General features: G+C 34.2%; 3 protein-coding genes across 6 annotated transcripts; 2 read left to right on the top strand and 1 right to left on the bottom strand.

Annotated features, from left to right (window-relative positions):
- Nucleotides 1-3,897: 3,897 nt before the first annotated feature.
- Nucleotides 3,898-12,027, top strand: LOC122307790 (bifunctional aspartokinase/homoserine dehydrogenase, chloroplastic-like). Of its 2 annotated transcripts, XM_043120883.1 has the most exons (18): nt 3,898-4,149; nt 4,667-4,728; nt 4,822-5,196; nt 5,718-5,806; nt 5,905-6,208; nt 6,436-6,488; nt 6,559-6,773; nt 6,932-7,019; nt 7,102-7,215; nt 7,617-7,715; nt 8,133-8,327; nt 8,626-8,708; nt 9,181-9,406; nt 9,839-9,984; nt 10,199-10,334; nt 10,848-10,931; nt 11,018-11,110; nt 11,540-12,027. In XM_043120883.1, exons 1-18 carry the CDS (start codon nt 4,010-4,012, stop codon nt 11,783-11,785), a joined length of 2,748 nt encoding a protein of 915 aa, XP_042976817.1. In that variant the 5' UTR covers nt 3,898-4,009; the 3' UTR covers nt 11,786-12,027. The 2 variants fall into 2 exon arrangements, with proteins under 2 accessions (XP_042976817.1, XP_042976818.1); XM_043120884.1 differs by lacking the exons at nt 3,898-4,149; nt 4,667-4,728; nt 4,822-5,196 and adding an exon at nt 5,402-5,507.
- A 5,986-nt stretch (nt 12,028-18,013) lies between these two features.
- LOC122308240 (protein PARTING DANCERS) lies at nt 18,014-20,544 on the bottom strand. 3 transcript variants are annotated; one of them, XM_043121451.1, is made up of 8 exons: nt 20,365-20,543; nt 19,683-19,804; nt 19,521-19,609; nt 19,356-19,451; nt 19,174-19,268; nt 19,009-19,049; nt 18,792-18,872; nt 18,014-18,411 (listed from the first exon to the last, which is right to left on the bottom strand). In XM_043121451.1, exons 1-8 carry the CDS (start codon nt 20,429-20,431, stop codon nt 18,241-18,243), a joined length of 762 nt encoding a protein of 253 aa, XP_042977385.1. In that variant the 5' UTR covers nt 20,432-20,543; the 3' UTR covers nt 18,014-18,240. The 3 variants fall into 3 exon arrangements, with proteins under 3 accessions (XP_042977385.1, XP_042977384.1, XP_042977386.1); XM_043121450.1 differs by having other exon boundaries at nt 18,792-18,875; XM_043121452.1 differs by having other exon boundaries at nt 18,268-18,411; nt 18,792-18,915; nt 20,365-20,544.
- A 139-nt stretch (nt 20,545-20,683) lies between these two features.
- Nucleotides 20,684-23,947, top strand: LOC122308241. Its single transcript, XM_043121453.1, has 4 exons — nt 20,684-20,864; nt 20,971-21,024; nt 21,335-21,386; nt 23,510-23,947. The coding sequence occupies exons 1-4, from the start codon at nt 20,803-20,805 to the stop codon at nt 23,729-23,731; spliced, it is 390 nt and encodes a 129-aa protein (XP_042977387.1). The 5' UTR covers nt 20,684-20,802; the 3' UTR covers nt 23,732-23,947.
- Nucleotides 23,948-24,820: the final 873 nt, after the last annotated feature.

The raw sequence follows: 24,820 nt of genomic DNA on the forward strand, positions 1-24,820 counted from the left end.
ATCAGTTTTCTCTTCGGTTTGGTTGGTTGCTACTTCCCTCAATCCGTTGTTAAAAATCAACAAAATCTACTAATATAATGACATGTTTTGAGGGATGTTAGAGAATGTCGAAACTCTCCTCATCCAACTTATTGCATACCTTCCCCTCTCCCACAAAAAAGTATCGAGGGCAGTTCAACTTTAGCAAGCCAATTAATTGAGGGCAGTTCCATCTTCCTTGGCAGGCATGGGACCTTCCACATGTGAGGGCTTTTAATATGATCGTACACATGTGAGGGCTTTTAATATGATCGTGCGCCGTGTGGTGGATACTGAAGCCTCCAATCTTCTTATTAAACAGTGTAATGCTATATATAAATTTTAAATAGACAATCGTGCAAATCTTTTACACAAAAAAGTAGTTTCTATTTATAAAAAATATTTTTTATAATTTGTTTTGGATAGAATATACTTTTTTTTATAAATATTTGTACTAGACTTGTCTATTTAAAACATATACAAATAATTTATCCATTAATTATTATTCTTCTTCCCCATGACATGAAATGACTAGAATAACTGCTACTTTCTAACCGGATGAAGACATTGAAGAGATCCAATTACCATAAGGTTATAAGAGAAACAATATTTCAAGGCAAGAAATCTAATTTACTTTAATTTATCTAATTTTTTTCTCATTTTAAATAAAGTTATGTTATATTATACGCTCTTATTTTATTTTTGATATATTGTATAAACGTAGTCTTCACTCCAAAACTTGACGTAGACTCGGATTCTTTTTTGTTTTTATTAATGACGTGTTTCACACCATCAATATTTGTTTAACTGGTGCTAATTGTCTTAAAAACACTCCGATACTAAAATTATAATAATACGAGAATAAATGTATGTAAAAAATAAAATAAATCAAGTCAAGAATTTGTTATCTCTTGTATTCTATTTATAGAGGTTATTTTCTTGAAGTAATAGAAATCTAATTAGCCTTATATAATATTTTCCTTTTAAGGGCTTGAGTCTCTCTAAGTATTTTTCCTTTTAAGAGTTTGGAACAACCTATTTTATTTTTTCTTAATTTGTTCTCTTAGCTAAATTATAAATTGTGGGTATAAATATCCCTCCAAGTTTGTATGAAGTTGTATAGAGTCAATTAAAAAAATTGGCCAAACGTATAGCAGCAGCAAATTGATTGGAGAGCATGCACTATAAATGCTGCTATTTAAGCTTTATTTGAACAGTGAAGTCTCTTAAATGATGTATGAATAGTAATAAAAAAAATAATAAAAATTATTTAATAATAATAAATAATAAAATATTAAATAATAATAGAGTCATTAGAGTAGTGGACGTAATTGATAACATTTAGTTCGAATGTGTACTTGTTCTTATTTCCAGTCAAATAATGTTAACTAATCCAACGACTTTTCTTAAAACTTAATAAATTGAAGTTTCGCGAGTTACGATATCTTAAACAAAATTGGAAAATTCAAATGGTTGTTAAAGCTTATTTAGGTTGAAAAATAGTTTCATTTCATTTTAATTTATTATATCTCAATATTTAAAGATCATAAAATTAAATATTTTTTAATTTTTTTTATCTAATTATTATAATTTTATCAAACTTTCAAATAAAATATAAAAAACAATTCAACTTTTCAAATCTTCAAACAAAAATAATATTAAAAATTTATATTCTAATAACATTTTAATTTTATAATAAAATTTTCTATCTATTTTTTAAAATTCTATAAAATATCTTAACTCAAATAATTTTATTAATTTATAAATTATTTTATTATTATTTTTCAATTTTTCAATTTATTTCAACATCCAAATATTACTTGTATACCCTCTTTAAAAAACAGCCTCGAGCATGGCTCTAGTATGATAATCAATATCACTCTTGAAAATTATGTTGAGAACGACAACACTCTCTCGACAAAGAGGCTTTTACAAGTACTCCTCGATTAATGTAATGGGAAATATTTTCAATACGATGGTTTAGGACGTGGATACTGAATTCCAAATCTAAAATATTTCGTTTAGATTATGGTTCATAAATAATGTGGGGGTGTACATGCCTTATGCCCATTGAATTCCATAGCCGCTACGCCACTCCGAACTAACCCACAAACTTAGGCCCATTAAGCAAAGGGTCGGGGTACAATGACGCCCAGGCCTTTTTTTTCATATTTTAAAAAATAAAAAATACATCAATACATTTAAAATTATTTTTTTAATTATAAAATACAAATAATAATAATTTATCCAACAGTACAAGTTGGGAGGCACAATAGCATTTTTCTTAAAGTAGTGCTATATCTTTCGAATGATGTAATCTAAATACCCATTGAAGAAGGCTTTTTTTTTCTTTTTTTTTTATATTCTTAAATATTTTTTTAAAAAATTCATAACATTATTAAAAAAATATTTTTTTAATTACTAAATAAAAAATAAATAAATAAATTCGGGACACACCGAAAGCATTTCTCTTTTCCTTAAGCAAAACCTTCGAATAGTTGCTCTGCCATCCACGTAACAAAAACGTGCAGCCTTTACCTCAATTGATTCCTGTTGGACCCATATTTGGAAGATTTTCGAAATCTATCCTAGGCAAGCTAGCCAAACCCTTTTTCAAGCACGGAATGCAAGGGCACGTGGTCGAATGCAAGGAAATGACGTGTCCTCATAAAAAACAATACCGAATAGGAAGAAAAATGGAAAAAGGTTTTGAACTCCTTTTAAAAAAAAAAAAAATTGAAAATTATTATCAAAATTTTAATTTTTTAATATAAATTTTATATTTATTTATCTTTTTAAAATAATGAATTATGTCTATGCATTCTATAATTATAAATATTATTTATTTTATAAAATAAAAGAGTGTAATCACAAATATATCTTATAAAAATAAATATATAAACTAATATAATTTTATATAATATATTAGATTTAATTTATAATAAAAATAATTTTACAACCTAACATACAATATCAAGCTGTGTGTCAGACTATAAATTCACTTTTATAAAAAAATTTCATGACTACATCATTTGTTATAAAAGAAAAATAAAGTGTATGTATATGATATTTTTATTTTATTATAGAATATCATGCCAAACAAAATTAATATTATATAAATAATTTTAATTAATAGCATATGTCATTTGATGATGGGATATAAGTATTGCTTCATTCATAATTCAAAAAATATTTAATAATTTTCTCCATTTCGTATGCATCCTAGAAAAAAAAAATACCTATTTTCATACTCAAGAGCACTGCGTCCATATGCTAACTTAGGTGACAAAGTGATTATTAATCCGACAAGTTTAGGGTGTTAAGCGTTATAATATATATATATATATATATATATATATATATATATATATATATATATTTTATGCAAGTGTTGAGTGTTACTTATTTACATCGAGTGACGTGATATTATTTTATGAGTAATAATACATACAGTCATTTTTGCACACTCTCTGCACACTCCACTGATATAATTGGCTGGATTAATTTTTTTTAATACACAACTAATCATATCACTGAAAAACACAAAAAAATTTATAAAAATAATTACACATAAAATTTTTGTTATTTTATACGACACTCAATCGTATGAATTCATAAAATGTATTTGTCTCTACTTAACACCTTAACCGAAAAATTTGTTAATCTCTCTCTGTTTTTTTTTAAGTCGGTGTTTTTTAAATTATTGATAAATGGAAGGAAAGTTTCGAATTTAATTTTTTATTTGAAAAATTGAAACATATGCATCACTCTTAATTTTTTTAAATCGATCTTAACTTGTTTTACTTATTAAAAAAATTATAAATCATATATATATTTAAAAAAAAAAAAGTGGGGTTCAATCATTCACTCACAAGTCAGTACTCACGAGTCACAACCATCAACATTGTCATAACCAAAGGCTGCCAGACACAGACTCAAGTTACTCACCAGCAGACAAAGCCCCTCCCTCTCTCTCTCTCACAACGCAGCCATGGCTTCGATCTCAGCTGCGAATTTTCACACTCCGAGAATTCTCTCTCCGAACTCATTGCCCCACGACGCGAATCAGAAGAAGATCTGTCAATCGCAATGCCGCACATTCCCCCTTCTTCGCCGCTCTGCTATTTGCCGGTATACTCACTTTTCTTTTACCTTCATTTATCATTTTCCAGCTTTATATTCTGTTTGTTTCGCGTGAAAGTGAAGGAACGAATGAACGGATAGTTCAAAATAGTCCCGTCTATCGTTTTTCTGTTCCTTATGGCAATTAGTTCTTTTTTGTTAGCCTCTGTAGTACTTGTGCTCGCATGCCGAGGAAATAAATGTTTTCAGAGAACTAGTTTTTTAAAACTCGTTTCCAAAAAGTTTCAGGAAATGAGAAAGAAAACTGAAAAATGTTGAAATGTCTATAAGATCTCGAGTTTCGGTATGGTTTCCTTCCCGGCATTTTCTCCGAGACCAAACGGTATTGAAGTTTTGTTGGTTATTTGATTCAACTTTGACTATAAGCATTGGCATTGGATGCATTGGCTGTGGTTCTTCATTGTGATTTTACTGTGCCTCATCCAATCACTTTATCAAAGTATGTAATCGGACCCTAGCTAGGGACGAACTAATGATGCCAGGGTGTGATTCTTTTTCTGTGAAGGGCAAGTCCACAAGGAGTGAAAAGAGAGACATCAAATACCCGCATCTTTGCTTCAGTTACAGGTTCAATATTTGCCTCCTGTTACACTATGTCTGAACACATGCCTATGATTTTGTAGAACGTAATCCTATTTTTTTTTTTCTATTTATCGGCAGATCTATTACTGGATGAAACAGAGGAAAAATTTCGGCTTCCCAAAGGTGACACATGGTCTGTTCATAAATTTGGTGGTACCTGTGTTGGAAGCTCAGAAAGAATTAAGAATGTTGCGGATATTATTGTTAAGGACAATTCAGAAAGGAAGTTGGTGGTTGTCTCTGCAATGTCAAAGGTCACAGATATGATGTATGACCTCATTGAAAAAGCTCAATCAAGAGATGATTCCTTTGTGTCTGCATTGGATGCTGTTTTAGAAAAGCATAGATCAACTGCTTTTGACCTACTAGATGGGGATGATCTTAGTAGTTTCTTGTCACGGTTGCATAATGACATCAGTAACCTGAAAGCGATGCTTCGTGCAATATATATAGGTATCAGAATATTCGCTATCTATCTCTCTCTTGCTATATAACTGCACACATGCGCTATGCCCACACATATCTGTGCTTGCGTTTCCATGTGTGGCTGAAAAAGTTTAATTGTGGTGCTGGGCCTGCCGGCCCATAATTGTTTTAGTAATTTACTATATTTGAAATCTATGCGGGATATTTTTTTTTCTTTGGCTTAAAGAAAATAACAACCATAGCCTGTTTCATGATCTCTAGTCTGGCTGTACATGGGATGTTTCTTGATATTCCTAAAGTGCTTTGTTTATTTTTTATTTCTTATCTATGGTCTGGAGGTATTGAAATTGGTGGCTTAAAGAACCACTTGATAACACTAGTTTGCTTGCGACCTTTTCTGCTTGTGATTCATTCCTTTTATATCCTTATCTGATTTCTTTTTTTGACCGTTGTGCATACTCATACTGAATTCACTGATTTTTCTGTTGATTTTGGGTAAATTAGTGTTTACTCAAATGAGATTTACTCACAAGCTTCATGCCTTACAGCCGGTCATGCAACCGAATCTTTTAAGGATTTTGTTGTTGGGCATGGAGAGCTATGGTCTGCTCAGATATTGTCGTCGGTTGTTAGAAAGGTCTGGAGATAGTTTGCTCACTATTTGAACAATCTGCTAAATGTCACTCGTTTAACTATCTTCTTTATACCTGTTGTATTTTGTGTTGGCTACTGCAGAAGGGAATGAACAGAAAATGGATGGATACCAGGGAAGTCCTTATTGTAAATCCCAGTGGTTCTGATCAAGTTGATCCTGATTATGTGGAATCTGAGAAAAGACTTGAGAAATGGTATTCCCAAAATCCATCTGAGATTATCATTGCGACTGGTTTCATTGCAAGCACACCGCAAAATATCCCTACTACCTTGAAGAGGGATGGAAGTGACTTCTCTGCAGCTATCATGGGTGCTCTATTTAGGGCTTGTCAAGTCACAATTTGGACAGATGTTGATGGTGTGTACACTGCAGATCCCAGAAAAGGTTTGTACTGGCCCTCATTTGATGCCTGCACACTATATTACCCATCACCTTTATATTTGAATATATGCTTGAAGACTTTATTTGTTGTAAAAACTAGTTCAAGGGATCTACCTCAATGTGCACTGGTTGGAAAACTATTCTAATAATGGGATCATGCCTTTTTGGGATGTTCTGAAGCAATATTAATGTGGGTTTGATTCAATGCCGATGATCATCTCTTTCTGCAGTTAGTGAGGCAGTGATTCTGCAGACGCTGTCTTATCAAGAGGCCTGGGAAATGGTGAGCTTGACCATGTGTCTCAAAAAGTTTTCCATGCACATTTTTAACGTAAACTTTAAAAAATGTGCAGTCATATTTTGGAGCGAATGTATTACACCCCCGTACCATAATTCCAGTGATGCAATATAGCATTCCAATTGTAATAAGGAATATTTTCAACCTCTCTGCTCCCGGAACAAGGATTTGCCACTCTTTAGTCAATGACAAAGAAGAGGGCCAAAGTTTGGAGCCTCTTGTCAGAGGATTTGCAACGATTGACAACTTGGCCCTTGTAAATGTTGAGGGGTGAGCCATGGATTCCAGTGATTGTAAATGTTGCTGCCCCTTTCTCTGTATATATGAATTTATTGTATTTACACTTAAGAAAAGTCTTGCATTTGTTTGTTACCTCGATCTGTAACATTCCTTCTATGTTTCTAACTCTTCATTTTTTCTTTTTCCAGAACTGGAATGGCCGGTGTTCCAGGTACAGCAGATGCTATTTTTGGTGCTGTAAAAGATGTGGGAGCTAATGTTATTATGATATCTCAGGTTCCTTAATCTTCACTTTTAATTTTATGTTTTTTATTTTTTATGGTACAACATTGATGATGCTCATCAATTTGGTTCCTAGGCTAGTAGTGAGCATTCTGTGTGTTTTGCTGTGCCCGAGAAGGAAGTAAAAGCAGTTGCTGAGGCATTGAAGTCTAGATTTCATCAAGCTTTGGATAGTGGGCGTCTTTCTCAGGTGCTTTTTTCATAACTAAAATAAGTTTTATTATTGATCAGGAAAAGAACAAAGGCATTATTGAGGTACGTAAGGAGTATGCCTCAAAAACAAGAGACTTATTGAACTTCTTGACTTAATTACAAGAGATTTAACTTAATAAACATGCTATTTCAATTTACTGGAAGCAACATCATTATCTTGATTATGATATCGTGATTGGCTCTCTCGTGCTTGTTGGACTCACTATCATAGGATAATTCTTTCTCAGATACAAGCTCCTTTTAGAATTGAGTCTGAAAGCCATGTTTTTTACGTTTTCTAAATTTCTTTGATATAATATGCATGCTTATATTTTTTTTTATTGTGTTTGTTTCTAATTTTTTGTGTTCCCATTTCTCTTCTTCATTTTCATTGCTCAGATTGCAGTTATTCCAAACTGTAGCATTTTGGCAGCTGTTGGCCAGAAAATGGCAAGTACTCCTGGTGTTAGCGCCAGCCTTTTCAATGCACTGGCAAAGGTTAGGATATTATCTATGTTTGCATTAGTCAATCATCTTGATCAACAACTTTTGTTTTAAAATTTTAATTTGATTATTTTTGTCATTTAACTTGAGCCTTATTTGATCTGTGCATGCCCAACAAACTGATTTCCAATAAATTATTGACGTAATGGACACTCCAATGTTCGGATTTTCTCTTTTTCATTTCTTGTTTACTTGCTCTCATCAGTGGCAAGGCATAGTCATTATTTCAATTTTATTATTCTTGCCATTTTCCATCTATTTCTATAATGTAAAAATGCAGGCATTTATTAATGTTCGTACTATAGCTGATTATTTCTATTCTCTTACTATTCTTGCCGCTATCCATTTATTTTCTTAATCCATTTACTTATACAAAAATGCATGTACTTTCTTAATGTAAAAAAAATGCAGGCAAATATTAATGTTCGTGCTATAGCTCAAGGTTGTTCTGAGTACAATATTACTGTAGTAATCAAGCAAGAAGATTGTATAAAGGCCCTAAGAGCTGTCCACTCTAGATTTTATCTTTCAAGAACCACCATAGCGATGGGAGTTATTGGAGCTGGATTGATTGGTCACACATTACTTGGGCAGCTAAGGGATCAGGTGCTTTTTTTGGGTGAAATTTCTTTCATTTTTCCTACTATATTTCACTTATATGTTAGCATGCCTCAATGTCTTATTTTGGACATCGAGTTACTTGATTCTTCAGAATTATTCCACCAGAAACATCTGACACCACTAATTAGGGGTCAATTACTGGCATAATAATGCTCTCTCTTTTCTCTATTGATCTCTTGGCTAGTAACTTAAGGTATATGTTGTTGACATGTCTTAACTGGTTTGGATTTTAAAGTTTTAAATATTTATTTATTCAGTTATTTATTTTATTCTTTTAATGCAGGCTGCCGTCCTCAAGGAAAAATTTAATATTGATCTGCGTGTCATGGGAATCACCAGCTCAAGCACAATGCTTTTGAGTGATGTGTAAGTTAAAAGCTTTCAATTAAATTAAATGTTCTTATCTTTAAAATCTTGGTATCATTTAAATTTGAAAATTGGAATGGTTGTTAGAACAGAGCATGGCCTTTTTGCTTTTCCAGTTCTTAAAAAATGTCATCCATTTTGAAAAGTTAATCCCAAGCAGCTTATAATATGAAAAATCACACCATGTATTTTCCTTGGCCTTGCTCTCTCTTGAAATCCCTATTCTTTTCACCTACAATCTGATGGCATTACCCTGATACAAAGACTGAAGGAAACAACTTTCAAGTTAAACTAATAATACATTAGTTGTTCAATCGGACATAGTATATCGTGTTGGATGGCCTATATTGGTCCAAAGCAATCATGACTTGGTAATCGACCAGATTCTTATACTTGTTCCATTAATCAGAGTGATTCAGCAATTTCTCATCCTAAGACGATTAATGTTGAATCTTCATCACTATGGTTGTAGGGGTATTGACTTGTCGAGATGGAGGGACCTTCAAATAGAGAATGGAGAAGTGGCTAATTTGGAAAATTTTGTTCAACATGTCCATGGAAATCACTTGCTTCCAAATACTGTTTTGGTAGACTGCACGGCTGACTCTGGTGTTGCAAGCCATTATTATGATTGGTTGCAGAAAGGAATTCACGTAATCACCCCCAACAAAAAGGCAAATTCAGGACCACTTGATCAGGTAATATTGGTACCTGATGTCAGACTTTCAAGATTAGCAGGCTCATAATTCCAAACTACTATTTGATTCCCCCTGGGATCAAACTGTGATTTAAGTGGGAGGCTATGGTGATAGGTTGCTGTGCTAGTCTCCCAAACCAAGGGTGATTCCTAAAGGCTCTGCCGTGGGGTGGTTCCCCCGTCATCAATAAAAAGAAAAATTGCAAACTATGAGTTGTATGCGTTAGGGAATCAACCATAAATGCTCAGCACATATCCTCATACATGGTAAAGAACCATTTCCAATTTATATGAAACCACAAGGCTAAAAGTGACTAATGGGGATTTTTAATACTACAAAAGAGAAGATGATAATTACTGGAATTACAATGTTATCTATTTACTTACAATTTTTCATGTTGGGTATTATTACATCTTTGCTTTCCCATTCCAGTACTTGAAGTTGAGATCTCTTCAACGCCAATCCTATACACATTACTTCTATGAAGCTACTGTTGGAGCAGGTCTTCCAATCATTAGCACTTTACGAGGTCTCCTCGAAACGGGTGACAAAATACTGAAAGTAGAAGGCATCTTCAGGTTTTGTTATGCAGAACCCATTTTTCTCCCCTCTATTTTTTTTTTTTTTTCGTTTTAGTATTTTAAGGGTGGTGATTCAATACAAACAAGATCGAGCATACCCCACCCTTTGGCCCAAGGAAAAGACAAGTGAAACCAAAATCTAATGCATTTTTAAGAGACAGTTTTCATCTTTACATGTGTACCATATACTTATCTTTTATTTTTATTGCAGTGGGACTTTGAGTTACATCTTCAACAACTTTATAGGTAAACGAGCTTTCAGTGAGGTGGTGGCTGAAGCAAAACAGGCCGGTTACACCGAACCAGATCCTAGAGATGATCTATCAGGAACAGATGTTGCTAGAAAGGTATTCACGTGCTGAATTTGTTGCCAGCTGCAATTGAGTGGAATGGAATGATATAATATTATGTCTGTCTGCCACTGCTCATTACTAAATTTAAAAAAGGGGCTTATCTCACTACAATCTCTTGAAGCCCATTTGAAAAGAGTGATTATTATGTGTTGAGATACCTAAGAAAATTGATTTTTTTTTGTTTTTAACTTAAATAAAAAAAAAAAATTGACTTTGTTCCTGGTGGAGCCACTTGGCTTACATAACAATTCAAAATTAACATGTTTCTTTTTTGTGACAAACGGTTTCACTTGTGTTTTCATCTGTATGCTGCTATTATTTCAATCTGTTTCCATGGGTAAGCTCTAGCCAGGTGGCTGGAATGTCACCATTGTAGTGAATTTGAAGTTATGGCTGTTGATTGGATAAGCTGGGTTGTTAACCAGTGACTACATTTTGGCTGCTTGATAATGTTCACTAAAAACCCACACAAAACCCTTAAATATCTCATTTCTTTTCATGTTGAAGGTGATAATCCTCGCTCGGGAGTCTGGTTTAAAGCTAGAACTATCGGATATTCCCATTGATAACCTTGTGCCTGAACCATTAAGAGTAAGAGCTCATTTTGCTGATCATAGAGTTGATTTACTGATAGCATAAATACACCTTCGATATCAATATATCTATGCTTGCTGCAGGATAGTGCTTCACCTGAGGAATTTATGCAACAACTGCCACAATTCGATCAGGATATGACTAACAACCGACAGGATGCTGAGGATGCAGGGGAAGTGAGTATATCTAAGACATTATGCTTGTTTGAACCTATTTGAAATTATAGTGTAACTTTGCTAATTTAACCAGCCATTTTAAATGATAAATTGACAGCACGATTTATAGCTGTAATTAGCCTCTCAAAATGGGTAATGGTGCCATATGTGATGTGGGGTTGGTGAGTATGTATTTGCGTTAGTGGGATGTGGGGAAGCATATGGAAGTATGCCAGGGATATTTAAATTTACCATGATTAGTTGTGCGAATTTTTCTTCAAGTTTCCAGAGTTCTTTGGGTAGGTTTTATTCCGCAATTTGCTATAGTGGCCATAGTCATTTATAGGACATGGGACTCTTTATTTTGATGTGTTTTTATTTTTTTTCACCAAATTGGCAAATTCTGGTTTGGTATTTTCTCTGTTTCTGAAAGGCTTGTGATGTATGAAGGTCTTGAGATATGTGGGGATTGTGGATGTGGCTAATAAGAAAGGTGTAGTGGAGCTACGAAGATACAAGAAAGATCATCCCTTTGCACAACTCTCTGGATCAGATAACATCATCGCTTTCACAACTACGAGATACAAAAACCAGCCATTGATAGTCCGAGGACCGGGTGCCGGGGCCCAAGTCACCGCTGGTGGAGTATTTAGTGATATATTGAGGCTTGCCTCTTACCTTGGTGCCCCATCATAGTACCATCATTTACAAGCCATGTTCCATCTGTAGCATCTCTGTCCTTCCGGTCTTAATTTGTGTTTTTGTCTGTTGGGTTTCTTGTGGTAGTTAGTCGTTATTTTGTATGGTTCTGCTATTATTGTAGGTTCATCTACCAAGCGGCTTTAAGACAAGAGAGGTTGTAACCGTATGATGCATTTTCCCAATTGGAAAGTGTAGTTTCTACTTTCTAAGAAAATAGTTTCAGCTGTTTTATCTTATTTTTTATGCCCTTATTATATATATATATATATATATATATTTTCTGCTGATATGTCATGTTAATCGGACGTTTTTCAATTTTTTAAATGTGAACTTGGTTTTTCTGGCACGTGACAAGTGAGTAATTTCCATTAATTAATTAACAAAAATTAGACAATGGATCACTTGATATATGATTACTCAAAATCCTTATGAAACTATCAATTTGAATATGTAAATCCCAATGACCGCTATTGTAATTTTTCTAATTCAACAAGACTTTGATTTGTATGAATCTGTTATGAAATTATACAAAAGGGAGAGTCATAACGTATTATAAAACTTTTAAAATGAGAGAGAAAGAGATAGAGCTCAGAAAGGTTATGAAACTTATGAATTTCTTAAAGAATTCAACGATATATATAGGCGTACAAAGGGGACGATGCTAGCTTACTATGCAGTACTATGTTGGCACTATGCACTGTGCATATATTGACTATTCACTATGCAAGTTACTATGCAATACTATGCTGGCACTATACACTGTGCATATGTCGACCATTCACTATGTCAGTTACTATGCTGGTACTATGTACTGTGCATATGTCGACCATTCACTATGCCAGTTACTATGTAGTACTATGCTGGCACTATACACTATGCATTTGACGACTAGATAAATGTGGTCATACAATTCAAGATAGTTTATAACACTTTCCATTTGGATGACCATATTTAAAGAATATGCCTCGTTAAAACCTTGTCAAGGAAAAACCCTGTGGAAAAAAACCAATGGCGAAGGAAAAAGAGTACAGTATTCATGTGTATCGCCGAGTGCTTTAGGATTGCCTCATTAAAACCTTGCAAAGGAAAACCCAATGGGATAAAACCTTAACGAAGGAAAAAGAGTACAATCAGCACAAGTCTTCAAGACATTACTTCTCCTGAAAATTACATGATAACAGGTCTTCAAACCTCCGCATTCCAATGTTCTGCATAATCTTCTTAAATGTTGCAGTTGGTAATGCTTAAGTGAATAAATCTGCCAAATTTTTACTTGACCGTACCTTCTTGATATCAATTTCAACTTTCTTCTCATGAATTGCAATGATCTTCTTGTGTGTATCTGAAAGATAACTCGCATCTGTACATCCAACTAACTGTGGATTTGATCCATGTTGATAAAATAATCACAACTGGATCTTTCAACTCATCACTACTCTTCTGGAGTTGTACTCTTCTGGAGTTCTTGTAAATAACACAGTTAGTGAAGAATTCATCAACATTAAACCGCTAACCTCATTTTTTAATAAAAACGGTGGCCAGCCTTTTAAGATCAGACAAGCACCGCGGATTTTCAACTCCTTTGTAGGTGTCAGGCGTGCTGTCAGACACCGCAGCTGTCAGGCGTGCTGTCAGGCGCCGCAAAGCTATGAAACTATATTTCGTCTCTTTTCTCTTGCTTCACGAGAGATGTTGTATCATAATTTTCTCTATAAAAGAGATATTCAGCTCATCTTCATTCGCATCTCATCTTCTTCACTTTTCTGTAATCATACTGCATTTTTACTCTGCAGTCTCTTTCTGCATTCTTATCCTGCAATCTCTCTCTGCAATGGTTCAGCAATCTTCTCAAGGTCAATATATCAGGTATTCTGCACCTCGTTCATCAGCTGTTCCTGCTTCTACCACAGGTGCTATCATGCAATATAATGATCTGACTCGTAAGTCAGATAATGAAGCTATCTATGAGCTTGTGAGTCTCGGTACCTGATACTCATCATCCATTGTCGCATTTTTCTCAACGACTACAATCCAGAACTTGTGGAGTTGACAATCTCCACGAGAATATTGCTATACTTCAGCGACTTCTTCTGGAGTCCAACATGAAGATAGAATCAATAAAGAAAGAGAATAGGAATTTAAAATCCTTGCTTAAATCTTCTTTTCGATTGCCCACCCCTTTAGATAGGGATGTTATGCAGATTCTTGAAGAACAAGAGCGTTTGAAGAATAAGGCAAAGTGTCTCAAATCTTTGTAATTCTTGCTTCAAGATAATAAAATAATATTTCACAAATATTCATATTTGTGTTTCTATCTTTTGGTAGATGTTCTGTGTGCTCTATTTTATTTCTTCTTTAATAATGCACACTTCATATCAAACCCATAATATGAATCTGAAATACTAATTGTATTAAAAGATGGTATTTCATGACTAATAACATCATCTATCTTCCCCTTGAAGCCGCAAGGGTTTCAGATTTATATTTCAAATATGTGCAGTTTTTAGGAGCTCTTCTGGAGCCTCAATCATATATATAAACTGCAATAATAGCTTGTTTTCATTTGCGTTTGGATTGCTTTAGATCATATAAGGATCTTTGAAACTTGATAGAATACATATTTCCAGATGTATTCATATTAGAAGTTTCAGACATTTTCTATCTTTCAAGGATTTTCATATATATATCATGATCCAATGATCCATATAAATATGCAGTTAATCATGCATATCCAAACTCTTGGTAACTTTCAAGCTAATAAAAATCTCAATATGATTTCAACCACTTTAAAATCATATCAATATTGTTTCTTCGAGAAACTAACTTGTGATTTCTATATCACATTTTCATATTAAAAGTTTCAGACTTTTTATATCATATATATAAATATCCACTGATATTTAACAAAAATCACCTCTTTAGGTGTTTGGACTTCAAGTCCATATTTATCACATTTTACTTGGTGATATCAATTCTGCAGAAATTGAGAAACTGACTCGTGATTTATATATCACATTTTTATTTCATTTCCATAAATACCCACTGACATTCAACAAGCATCACCAATTTAGGTATTTGGACTATAAGTCCCGATGCATCATATTTTACTAGTGAATCAATTCTGCAGGAATTGTTTCTTTCAAATTTGGCCAATATTTTACGTCGTATTCTTCGACGATTCTTGATTCACTTTCATCATTACTTCTGGTGATGTCAATTGCCATCTCATATGAAAATACATTGTCGACAACAATTTTATTTCTATTCATAATTTCTCCATTATTCATGAAATGTAACGAGATCTCGTTATTTTCAAGTACCTGTCCCTCTTCAAGGGAAGACATTTTCATGAAAAACCTCTTCAGGAGGTACTCTTCAAGAGTTTATATAGGAGAATTTTATACAGAGAATTTGGATGGACTTTATTGCTTGTTTTGTGGGTATGGCCTCTTCAGGAGCACCAAATTATTTATGTCTTTCTCTTTTGAGATACTCTATCTTTTGTATCGATAAGTCTCACATGCCTTTATACATGTCTTTAGACTGCTGAATTTCTTAATTGTTCTACAGTGACTTCAATTCTCGCTGGGATTTTAGCAGCTAGAATATGAGACATTTTTATCTTATTGTATATAAAATTTAATTATCATCTGAACTTCTGGTTCACATATGATAATCAAGATAACGTCGAATAATTTGATCTTATTTGCTTCAAGCAAATTTTTCTTTTCATTTCTGGTGGTAAAACTTTATAGTAGAAGAATCTTCTGGTTCTTTTATGGACGTCTATATGAAAATCATTCGACTTATCATAATTGATTTTGGATGATCAAGATAACTATGAAAAGATACAAATATTTTGAATCATATCACCTTTTGATGCATCATAATATTTAATTCAATAATTTGTATAATATCATCTCAAAGAGAAAGCTTACAGCTTTTCCAATACGAGCTTCTGGCCCAAAAATATATTCATTATCACGTCCAATCTCTTAGTTTCTTTGAATGAAACGCATCATTCTTTTCACTTCAGGGAATAGAATGATATAAATTCATTATCATTCACTTCAAGGAATGATGTAGATCTAGTAAGACGTGAATAATGATTCTTATCAAAAGCTCATTATTTTACTCAGTCACTGATACAGATTTAGAATATATTGTGAACGTTTGCATTTCATATTGCTACTTTAGGAGCATACTCGATATTGCTACTTCAAGAGTACATTCGAGACGTTCATTCAAATATATATTCTTTCCACAATTTCAATTATGCAATTTCATGTGCATAAATCATAATGAATTTTTGGTACAAGTATCACTCATATGAGATACTCAATAAAATTATTGATTTAAGGCGATCCTTCAGGGATGCTCCATTTCCATTCTCAGATAAATCATATCATCAATAATTTATAACAAGTATAAAAGAATAAATAAAACTTTCATTACTACAAAATATTACAGAATATAAAAATATTTTATAATAAGATAAAGGAAATACATTAATTAAAAAGAAACACTTTCATGATCAACTCTACCACTAGAATCCTCAAAGAAATCAGAAACATCAAGACTTTTAATATCTTCTCCATCTATAGAATCTAAAGCATATGATGGTTCAGTAAAATTTGTTTTAAATTTCTTTGTTTTTTCTTTTATAGAAGATTGATATAAGTCAACCAAGTGCTTATCTGTACGACAAATACGAGCCCAATGTCCAATCATACCACATCTATGACATCCACCTTCATCTTTCTTTAAAAATTTGTTTTGGGGACCTTTGCCCTTTTCTGAGTTGAACCATTTCTGGTGGTATGGTGTATATCTATTATTGTCCCTTTTAATGTGGTCACTTCTAGAACCTCCACTTCCATAGTTTTTCCTACCACGTCCACACCCTCGTTTTCTTTGAAAAGATGCACCATTCGCTTCTGGGAATGATGTAAATCTAGTACCATTCATTTCCGGGAATGATATAGAACCAGTAGGACGTGATTGGTAATTTCTTAACAAAAGCTCATTATTTTGCTCAGCTAATAGAAGACAAGATATAAGTTCAAAATATTTTTTGAACTTTCGCTCTCGATACTGCTGCTGCAGGAGCACATTCAAGGCATGAAAAGTAGTATATGTCTTCTCTAACAAGTCATCATCAATGACTTTTTCACCACATAATTTCAATAGCGAGCTAATTTTAAAGAGTGCAGAGTTATACTCACTAACACTCTTGAAGTCTTGCAACCTCAGGTGCATCCAATCATGACGAACTTTTGGGAGGATTACAGTTTTCTGGTGTTCATATCTCTCCCTTAAATCATTCCACAAAATAAGTGGATTTTTCACCGTTTGATACTCAGTTTTCAATTCTTCATGAAGATGGTGCCGAAGGAAAATCATTGCCTTAGCACGGTCCTGCAGGAACCCTTGATTTCCTTCTTTAATTGTATCTCCCAAGTTCATCGCATCCAGATGGATCTCAGCATCAAGGATCCAAGATAAATAATTTTTTTCAGAAATGTTAAGAGCAACGAATTCCAATTTTGTAAGATTTGACATTTTTTACATATATAAATCAGGAATATAAAAATATATTGAAAAACTTACTTGAAGTTGAGAACTACTAGCTTCAAAATCGTCAGAACTTTCGTACTGATAACGTGTTATGAAATTATAGAAAAGAGAGAGACATAACGTATTATAAAACTTTTAAAATGAGAGAGAAAGAGATAGAGTTCAGAAAGGTTATGAAACTTATGAATTTTTTAAAGAATTCAACAATATATATAGGTGTACAAAGGGGACTATGCTAGCTTACTATACAGTACTATGCTGGCACTATACACTATGCATATGTCGATCATTCACTATGCCAGTTACTATGCAGTACTATGCTGGCACTATACACTGTGCATATGTCGACCATTCACTATGCCAGTTACTATGCTAGCACTATAAACTGTGCATATGTCGACCATTCACTATGTCAGTTACTATGCAGTACTATGCTAGCACTATGCACTATGCATTTGACGACTAGATAAATGTAGTCATACAATTCAAGATAGTTTATAACAGAATCTTATTTATCCCCTTTCAATTTTCCCAATTTATTTTGGAAGCTAAAAAATTGAGTTTTGAGAGAAATGGAAGGAATGAATATTCTCTTCTACCTGTTTCGTGAGAGAGAGAGAGAGAAGCGTTCTTTTAACATCATGATAGAAGGAAAAGGTGAAAATATCCTACCAAGAGCGTTTTTTAGCAATGAAATCTTGGTACATGGAACTGTAGTAGGTGTCTCTGATCAAACTTATCCTGACATTCAATGGTTTTTGTACTCACTAGAATTTCAGCCTGGAAAGGCTTTTATAACACACCTTAGTGTGCAATGCTTGGTTAAAGGATATCACCTCGGGTCTGCTTAACAAAATATTTCAGGATTTCATTTAAATCAACTGTTTCTCTGATCTATTGATCTTGGGACCAAGGTAAAACTTCGGATCCCTGAAAAACCTAGAAATTATTTCTGCCTTGTCAGCTGAAAGGTCTGTGTTTTCCAGAATGTACTCCTTCGATGCCTTGGCTATTGCTTCAACCGAGCCAATTGCTTGATTAAGCTGAAGAGAAAATTCGGAATATAAAAAAATGTTTTAAACGCCTCAACGATTGCATCATGACCAAATCAAAGCAATGTGTAAGAAATGAGCAGAAAGGTGGGCCTTAGTTTTCTCGAGCTACATTACTTTAAAACCCCGGTGAAAAATCTGGAACCATTAGGTTAGAAAAGGTCTATATTAAAAACGACTCGATAAAAACTTGAGTGCCAGTGCTTACGATAAGCAATTAGCAAGAATGTGTAATTAGAGGATCAAATCTTGCCTACCCTCACCCACCTGGCAACAATATAGACTAGTGGGGAAATTGCAAGTACGAGGGTATAAAATTGACAGGATTGAGCAGGCTCAGTTTCAATATATTGGTTAGTGGGTTAAATTACCGCATTTGCATCATGATTGTCAAGGCCTGGTATGGATGTGACCACTTTCAGAAATAAGTCCATCCGCTGCACAGAATGTTTCTTCTTTGCAAACAATAGAAGTGAATGCACATGTTAGGTGCATCTTGAAAAACAATTATTTCAAACAATATTGTTAATATTCATACTTAATTTTAAGCACAAAATTGAAGCAAGAGAATAGTTCTAATCAACTGACCTCAACTTTTAATTTTGTTACGGCATCCTGCCGTTTGCATACTGCAATTTACATGTTTATATAAGGGAATTACTTGGAAGAGTCCTTTGGAGTGAACTTCAGAGAATAAGCACTTTTTTCTTTTTTGGAAAAACTCATGAAACTTTTAAGAGAATAAGCACTTACCCCCACGTGAGTGAGCTATCTTGACAATCTTCTCAAAGCCCATCTCTAGGTCTTGTACTGGCACAAAGGTTGGCTTACCAAGCTCCATCCCATATCTTTTAGAGCGCCAGGCAATCCCAAGTTCTTCAAAATCAGTTACATGCTCGAAAAATATTTAGGATGCAAAGTTTCACATGACTCACTTGAAGTAAGAGCGAGCAAACAAATCATTTTGTTCCTTGGTTGGGAGGATGATAACAACATAGAGATTTGCAAATTGCCCCTTCAGTTTCTGAACTCTGTAGAGAACCGTTCAGATTAAGCATTATGCTAAGTTAGAAGGTCAAAAAGGACAGCAGGCTGGTTACCTGCTGAACATTGGTGAAAGGTATTTGGAATCCAAGTTCGTGAGAAATATGAATGCCACGGAAACGCCTCCACAATTGAAAATAAAGTCCTAGCAATAAAACCCCCCAATTGAGTGAGAAGCCTATTATACATAGAAGACAAGCAAATCAATTCATATATACCGGGGCAATTGGGACGAAGTTAAGACGGATAGAGTTAGCACTGAGGAAGGAAGAGATAAAATCGATAAAAGATGGGTGTTGTTCATCTCTCCATGTGGTTCTCATCATACACACTCCACCCCCTGCATAAAGAAAACGTGATATGATTACAACTTCAGAAGGATATGTAAGTGAATGCTGCCTCAAGTGTTAACGCACAGTGATTGGCATCAAATCCACAGAGCCTCCACTAGTACGTACAACTATAGATGAAATTCACTCTAAAAGTTAGTCGTCCAGATTCCAGTGAGACTTTAATGGCGAGGACAATAAGCTTAAGAGATTTACCTAACCCCACCTTGGAGAAGTCAGTGAACAACTAGCATGAGGTGAATATAATGATTTTGAACACGGACGAAATTAAGTAAAAAAAACTGAACACGGAGGAGTTGAGGTTTCTTCAACTCAGCTAAAATTGTAAGATTCAAATTAAATTATAAGATACTATAATCAGGTGATCACTAGGTAATCAGGTGGAAAACAAAAATCACATTTCTGGCAAAAGGTCATTGGTGAGGGATTTTGAGCCATGGAATGTAATGAACCTGGATTCCCCAGAGTCGAGGGAAATGAAACCGAATTCGCCAATTAGAATGGAATGAGGCAAAACGAAAATACAAGTAACAACTGTGAGGGAACGGACCTGAATTCGTAAGAGTTGAGTGATTTTGAGCGGTCGAATCTATATAGGTTGCTTCCAAATTCGCCATTGGTGAAGCTGATGAGAAGTTTCAAGAAAGAGAGATGGAGCCGGGGGGTCTGGCAGATTTTGAGTGAAGCGGGAAAATGTGTGTGGCTCTCTTCGGACTTTCAGTTTGATTTCTTTTTTAATATACTCATTTAAATAAATTATTTATTATTTATTTAAATATAGAATTTGTATGTATTTGATTTTTTTTTTTTTTAAAGACAAGGATACTTGGTGAAAAAGGGCCGACTGAAAAAGCCCAATGAACGTCAAGCTCAGTCTCAGCTAGAAAAGAGAAGAAAGCGCACTTCCTGAGGTTATCTTTCCACTGGTGCCGTGACTGTGAGAGAGCAGGGAAACCTCCTAAAGATAATAATAGATTCCAAATTTTCCATGGCAGACTCCTCAAAGCAACTCTCGAAGCGCCTTCTTTTCGACCGTCGTTACGGCTGGATGTAAATCTCTTTGTCCCTCTGTTTCTCTGTCTCTATACAATATCACATATATGTATATTTATGTCATTTAGATTATAACATAACATGATGAATTTCCACTTTGCAGAATTGATGAATGGAAAGACCCATCAGAAGAAGCTCTATCCGGAGGCCGGGGAATGTGAGTTTTTATTCTTTAGTTATCTTTTCGTTCATAACAATCCCTTTGGTTACTAAGAAAACAAAGGAAAATGGAAAAGGAAACGGGATAAATTTTTCGAATTTTAAGCTTTATGTAGTTTGATTTCTGAAATGGGGAAAAAAAAAAAAAATCCTCGACTACGCCTAATAATTTTATTGGGCTTAGTGAACTGGGGATTTCCATTTCTTGTCACTTTTATGCAATTTCTCAGCAACCAAACGGAGAATTATATGTTTGCTCTTTTTTTTTTTTTTTCCTTTCTTCCTTTCTTTTTCTCCATCCCTCGAAGGTTTTGCGTAGTGCCCCTGACAAAAGCTTTGACGAAGACGATTTCTCAGTCGGTATGATGATTTTCCCGTTATTTCTTTACCGTCAGTCGGTATGATGAATTTACCGTCTATCCACTTTCCCCAATTTCTATATTCGTATTTTTATTCATTATTGTATTTGATTGTGAACCGATGTACTTTTTCCATTTGTGAGTGGAGTTTTAATCATTGCATATGTTGAAAGCTTAAAGATTCAGTTGCTTTGCAAACGTGCGCTTCTATATTTCTGATTTGATTTTCGCTCAAATCTGCTTCTATAGCATTGTATTAAATGTGTGAATGCTGTGTTTCTATTCAAATACTACATGCAATTCAGCATTTAGATTATGATTTTAATGAAATCAATAAGAGTGAAAATTCATATTAGCAGCAATTTTCAATCATCGAGTGCAATACATGAAATGCATGCATGCCATGCAGACCACAAAGCATGGCCTCTACCCAACCCAGAATACGATCTTTGGATCCAACAAGATCAACTGGTTATGTCCACCCTTATTTCATCCTTATCTGAGACACTTATTCCCAAGTAGTAGTTGGTTGTGAAAACTTTCCTTGTATTATATTTTGGCTCTGTTTTTACAATGAGGCACTGCCTCTATATATAGGCATACAAAAAAGGTATAAAAGAAGTTATTTCTCTATCACAATTTACAGCTAATGAACAAGGACCATAGTGGATGATTGGATGAGGACGGACTGCAGGATGGAATTCTGCTGGAGGAGTTTGTCGTGGAGCGCTGCTGCATGTATCAGCGGCTGAGTCCTTTTTAGGTGGTGGCAGCACACCCTGTGTTGGTTGTCCTGCATGTGATACGTGAGGAGTTTTGGACTGATCTGCGTTGGGTGGAGGCCATGCTTTGTGGCCTGCATGGCGTGCATGCATTTCATGTATTGCACTCAATGCTTGAACAAGCAATCATAGTCGTTCTTTGTCTCCCCATCAGAAAACGGAGTGGAGCATATTCTATTTTGATATTGTCTAGACAACATTCGTATTTGCGAGCTATTGAGGGGGAAGTTTCCTTCTCTTAAAGACATGCATTGGAATTTTGGACACCTCTTCCATTTGTCCATTCCCCTATTCTTCTATTATTTATTTATTCCAAGGAGATACGTTGTCGATCAAAGAAAAAGGACAGATATTTCAGAATAGAAGATGTCCTAAAGTAGGAAGCAGCATGAATAGAAGCAGCAAAAATTCTAAACCTCTTGAAGAAGACTTGAAATATTTTGAAATAGATTTCCCCTAGTAGCACTTAGTTTCTCCTTTTTGTTGACATATCAGCGAGAGGCCAAAGGTTTTGGTTTTGTCAGTTTTACTTATGAAAAAAATGAAAGAACATGAAATTCCATATGAGTGCAGCTTTGAGTATGACAAGTGGCATCTAGAGCTAGAAGGGCAGAATCTCGCAGAAGTTAGGAGACTGAAAATTAGAAAATATGAAAAAACTAACTAGGAATGTTGCCAGTATGGTATAAAAATGTAAGAAATATGCAAAAGATATGATGTTTGTACTGGCATCTGCTTTACCTTAAATTAAATTCATCTATAACATTTTTGTTCCCGGACACCTGGTGCCAATAAAATAAAAAAAAATAAAAAAACATTTCATCCATGTTTCAGAATCATAGTTGCTAATTAACTGGGGCCATATCATATTCCAACTGTATAACTCTAATCAAGATGTAGTCGCAATTGTTCAAATCCTGGTAGAGAACTGTCATCACCTTTTCTGGAGCTGCTCGCTGATGGATAACTTTTGAACGTGTACTAACAAGGTCAAAGAACTAACTTTTTTGTTTTTCAGTGTTATACTGTTGCACTTTGTTAGTATTGGTTTTCATAAATAACTACCAGTAGCTTATAATATCCACCACCCCCCCCACCCCCCAAAAACAACATTCCAGTGTTTTTTGCCTTGTTTTCCTTCCCCCTTTTTACCCCTTTCATAGGATGTATAGAATCTCTAATTCCTTCGTTATAAGGAACAAAGCATATGTTACAGAAAAAGGTAGTTAATGCAGTAAGAAGGCATACAATGCACATCATGGATAAAAGATCTGAGGGTTCTTTGATGCGGCAGAAGAATAAACTTTTCAGTTTACTCATGTTTCCTGCTTTTTTCTCACAGATTAGTCTTGCAGCAAGCTCTGCGGTGAAAGCTCTTGAGAGGACAGAGCAGATATTGCCTCACGTAGTGCAAGATGGTCTAAATGATCATCTTCACAAGTTCACGTCTTCTTTGCAGAGTCTGGAACTCAACTCTTTCTTCCTAAAAGGAAATCTGCAATCACATGCTACCGGTTGTTCATCCCATCCAGATACGGAAAGCATTGAATCACAAACGGGTTGAAGGAATTAAATTTGACCATCCCCTTTCACATTAACATCCATCCTTCCTTACCTTAGGCCAATGTAGATGGACTTTGAGGTTCCCGCAAATGAATTTTACAGCAAATTAGACGACCTCCTCAATTTATGATTGCAATGAATTATCAATTATATTATTTACTGTTTTGAATTGATCTATGTACTAATAATGTTATACACCACACCACCATTCCATTTACATCTCATTATATATGATGTGGCTTATTTATCAATATTTGATGATAAAAAAACATATAATAAAGAATCATTCAATGTTAGTAAATGCCGGTTTGGATAATGAGCTGAGTTAAGATGAAAGTTGAATAAAATATTATTAGAATATTATTTTTTAATATTATTATTATTTTAAAATTTGAAAAAATTGAATTATTTATTATATTTTATATTGAAAGTTGAAAAATTCGTAATGATTAGATGAGATAGGCTTAGATGAGTTTGGTGACCAAATGCAGCTTAGTGTGATATAAGTATAATAGTAGCATGGTGTATAAAATTTTTTTACTAAATAATATCTTCAAAAGTCAAATATGTAGAATTGCTATTGAGCAGTCTAGCCGCTTTGTGAAATTCAAATGGCCAATTCATTAATTGTAAAATATCATATAAAAGTAATATTTGAAAAATATTATGAAGAGTGTCGTGTGTATCAATACTTTAATTCTATAAGGGTGACTGGATTGCAGCCCGAGGGGGTCTCTCTTGTGTTTTGACTTTTGATACTTGCATATGCACAATCGGGTTCTTATGACTTGGAGTTTGCGCCTGCGATTTATGCATTTATCTCAACACCATACGGTGCTTATGACCAGGATATCATGAACAGTCAAACATTCGCTTCTCAATTTAACAACTTCAAGATCTTCTGAACTTTGGAAATGGCATTTTTACAGAGCCATTATTGAGCGTTGAATTTTTCAGTTTTGCCCCATTTTGTATTGAGAAATGATTTGTGCGGTTGGTAAATACAGTCGGCGTGCAATCACTTTAAAAAAAATGAATTAATATGGAACCATAAAAAAAAATTATTTTTATAACTTTTTTTATTCATTCT

Source organism: Carya illinoinensis, chromosome 4 (assembly GCF_018687715.1).
Source record: "Carya illinoinensis cultivar Pawnee chromosome 4, C.illinoinensisPawnee_v1, whole genome shotgun sequence".
NCBI lineage: Eukaryota > Viridiplantae > Streptophyta > Magnoliopsida > Fagales > Juglandaceae > Carya > Carya illinoinensis.

Bases quoted from the DNA above. Each gene is read 5' to 3' on its own strand.
- LOC122307790 (XM_043120883.1), top strand. From the start codon at position 4,010: ATGGCTTCGATCTCAGCTGCGAATTTTCACACTCCGAGAATTCTCTCT. The intron at 8,328-8,625 runs GTGCTTTTTTTG...CTTTTAATGCAG, and splicing joins TTGGGCAGCTAAGGGATCAG to GCTGCCGTCCTCAAGGAAAA. The intron at 10,932-11,017 runs GTAAGAGCTCAT...TGCTTGCTGCAG, and splicing joins TTGTGCCTGAACCATTAAGA to GATAGTGCTTCACCTGAGGA.
- LOC122308240 (XM_043121450.1), bottom strand. From the start codon at position 20,431: ATGGCGAATTTGGAAGCAACCTATATAGATTCGACCGCTCAAAATCAC. The intron at 19,610-19,682 runs GTATATATGAAT...TTTTATTGCTAG, and splicing joins ACTTCGTCCCAATTGCCCCG to GACTTTATTTTCAATTGTGG. The intron at 18,412-18,791 runs GTAATTTAACCC...TTTTCTCTTCAG, and splicing joins ACAATCATGATGCAAATGCG to CTTAATCAAGCAATTGGCTC.
- LOC122308241 (XM_043121453.1), top strand. From the start codon at position 20,803: ATGGCAGACTCCTCAAAGCAACTCTCGAAGCGCCTTCTTTTCGACCGT. The intron at 20,865-20,970 runs GTAAATCTCTTT...TCCACTTTGCAG, and splicing joins GACCGTCGTTACGGCTGGAT to AATTGATGAATGGAAAGACC. The intron at 21,387-23,509 runs GTATGATGATTT...TTTTTCTCACAG, and splicing joins CGAAGACGATTTCTCAGTCG to ATTAGTCTTGCAGCAAGCTC.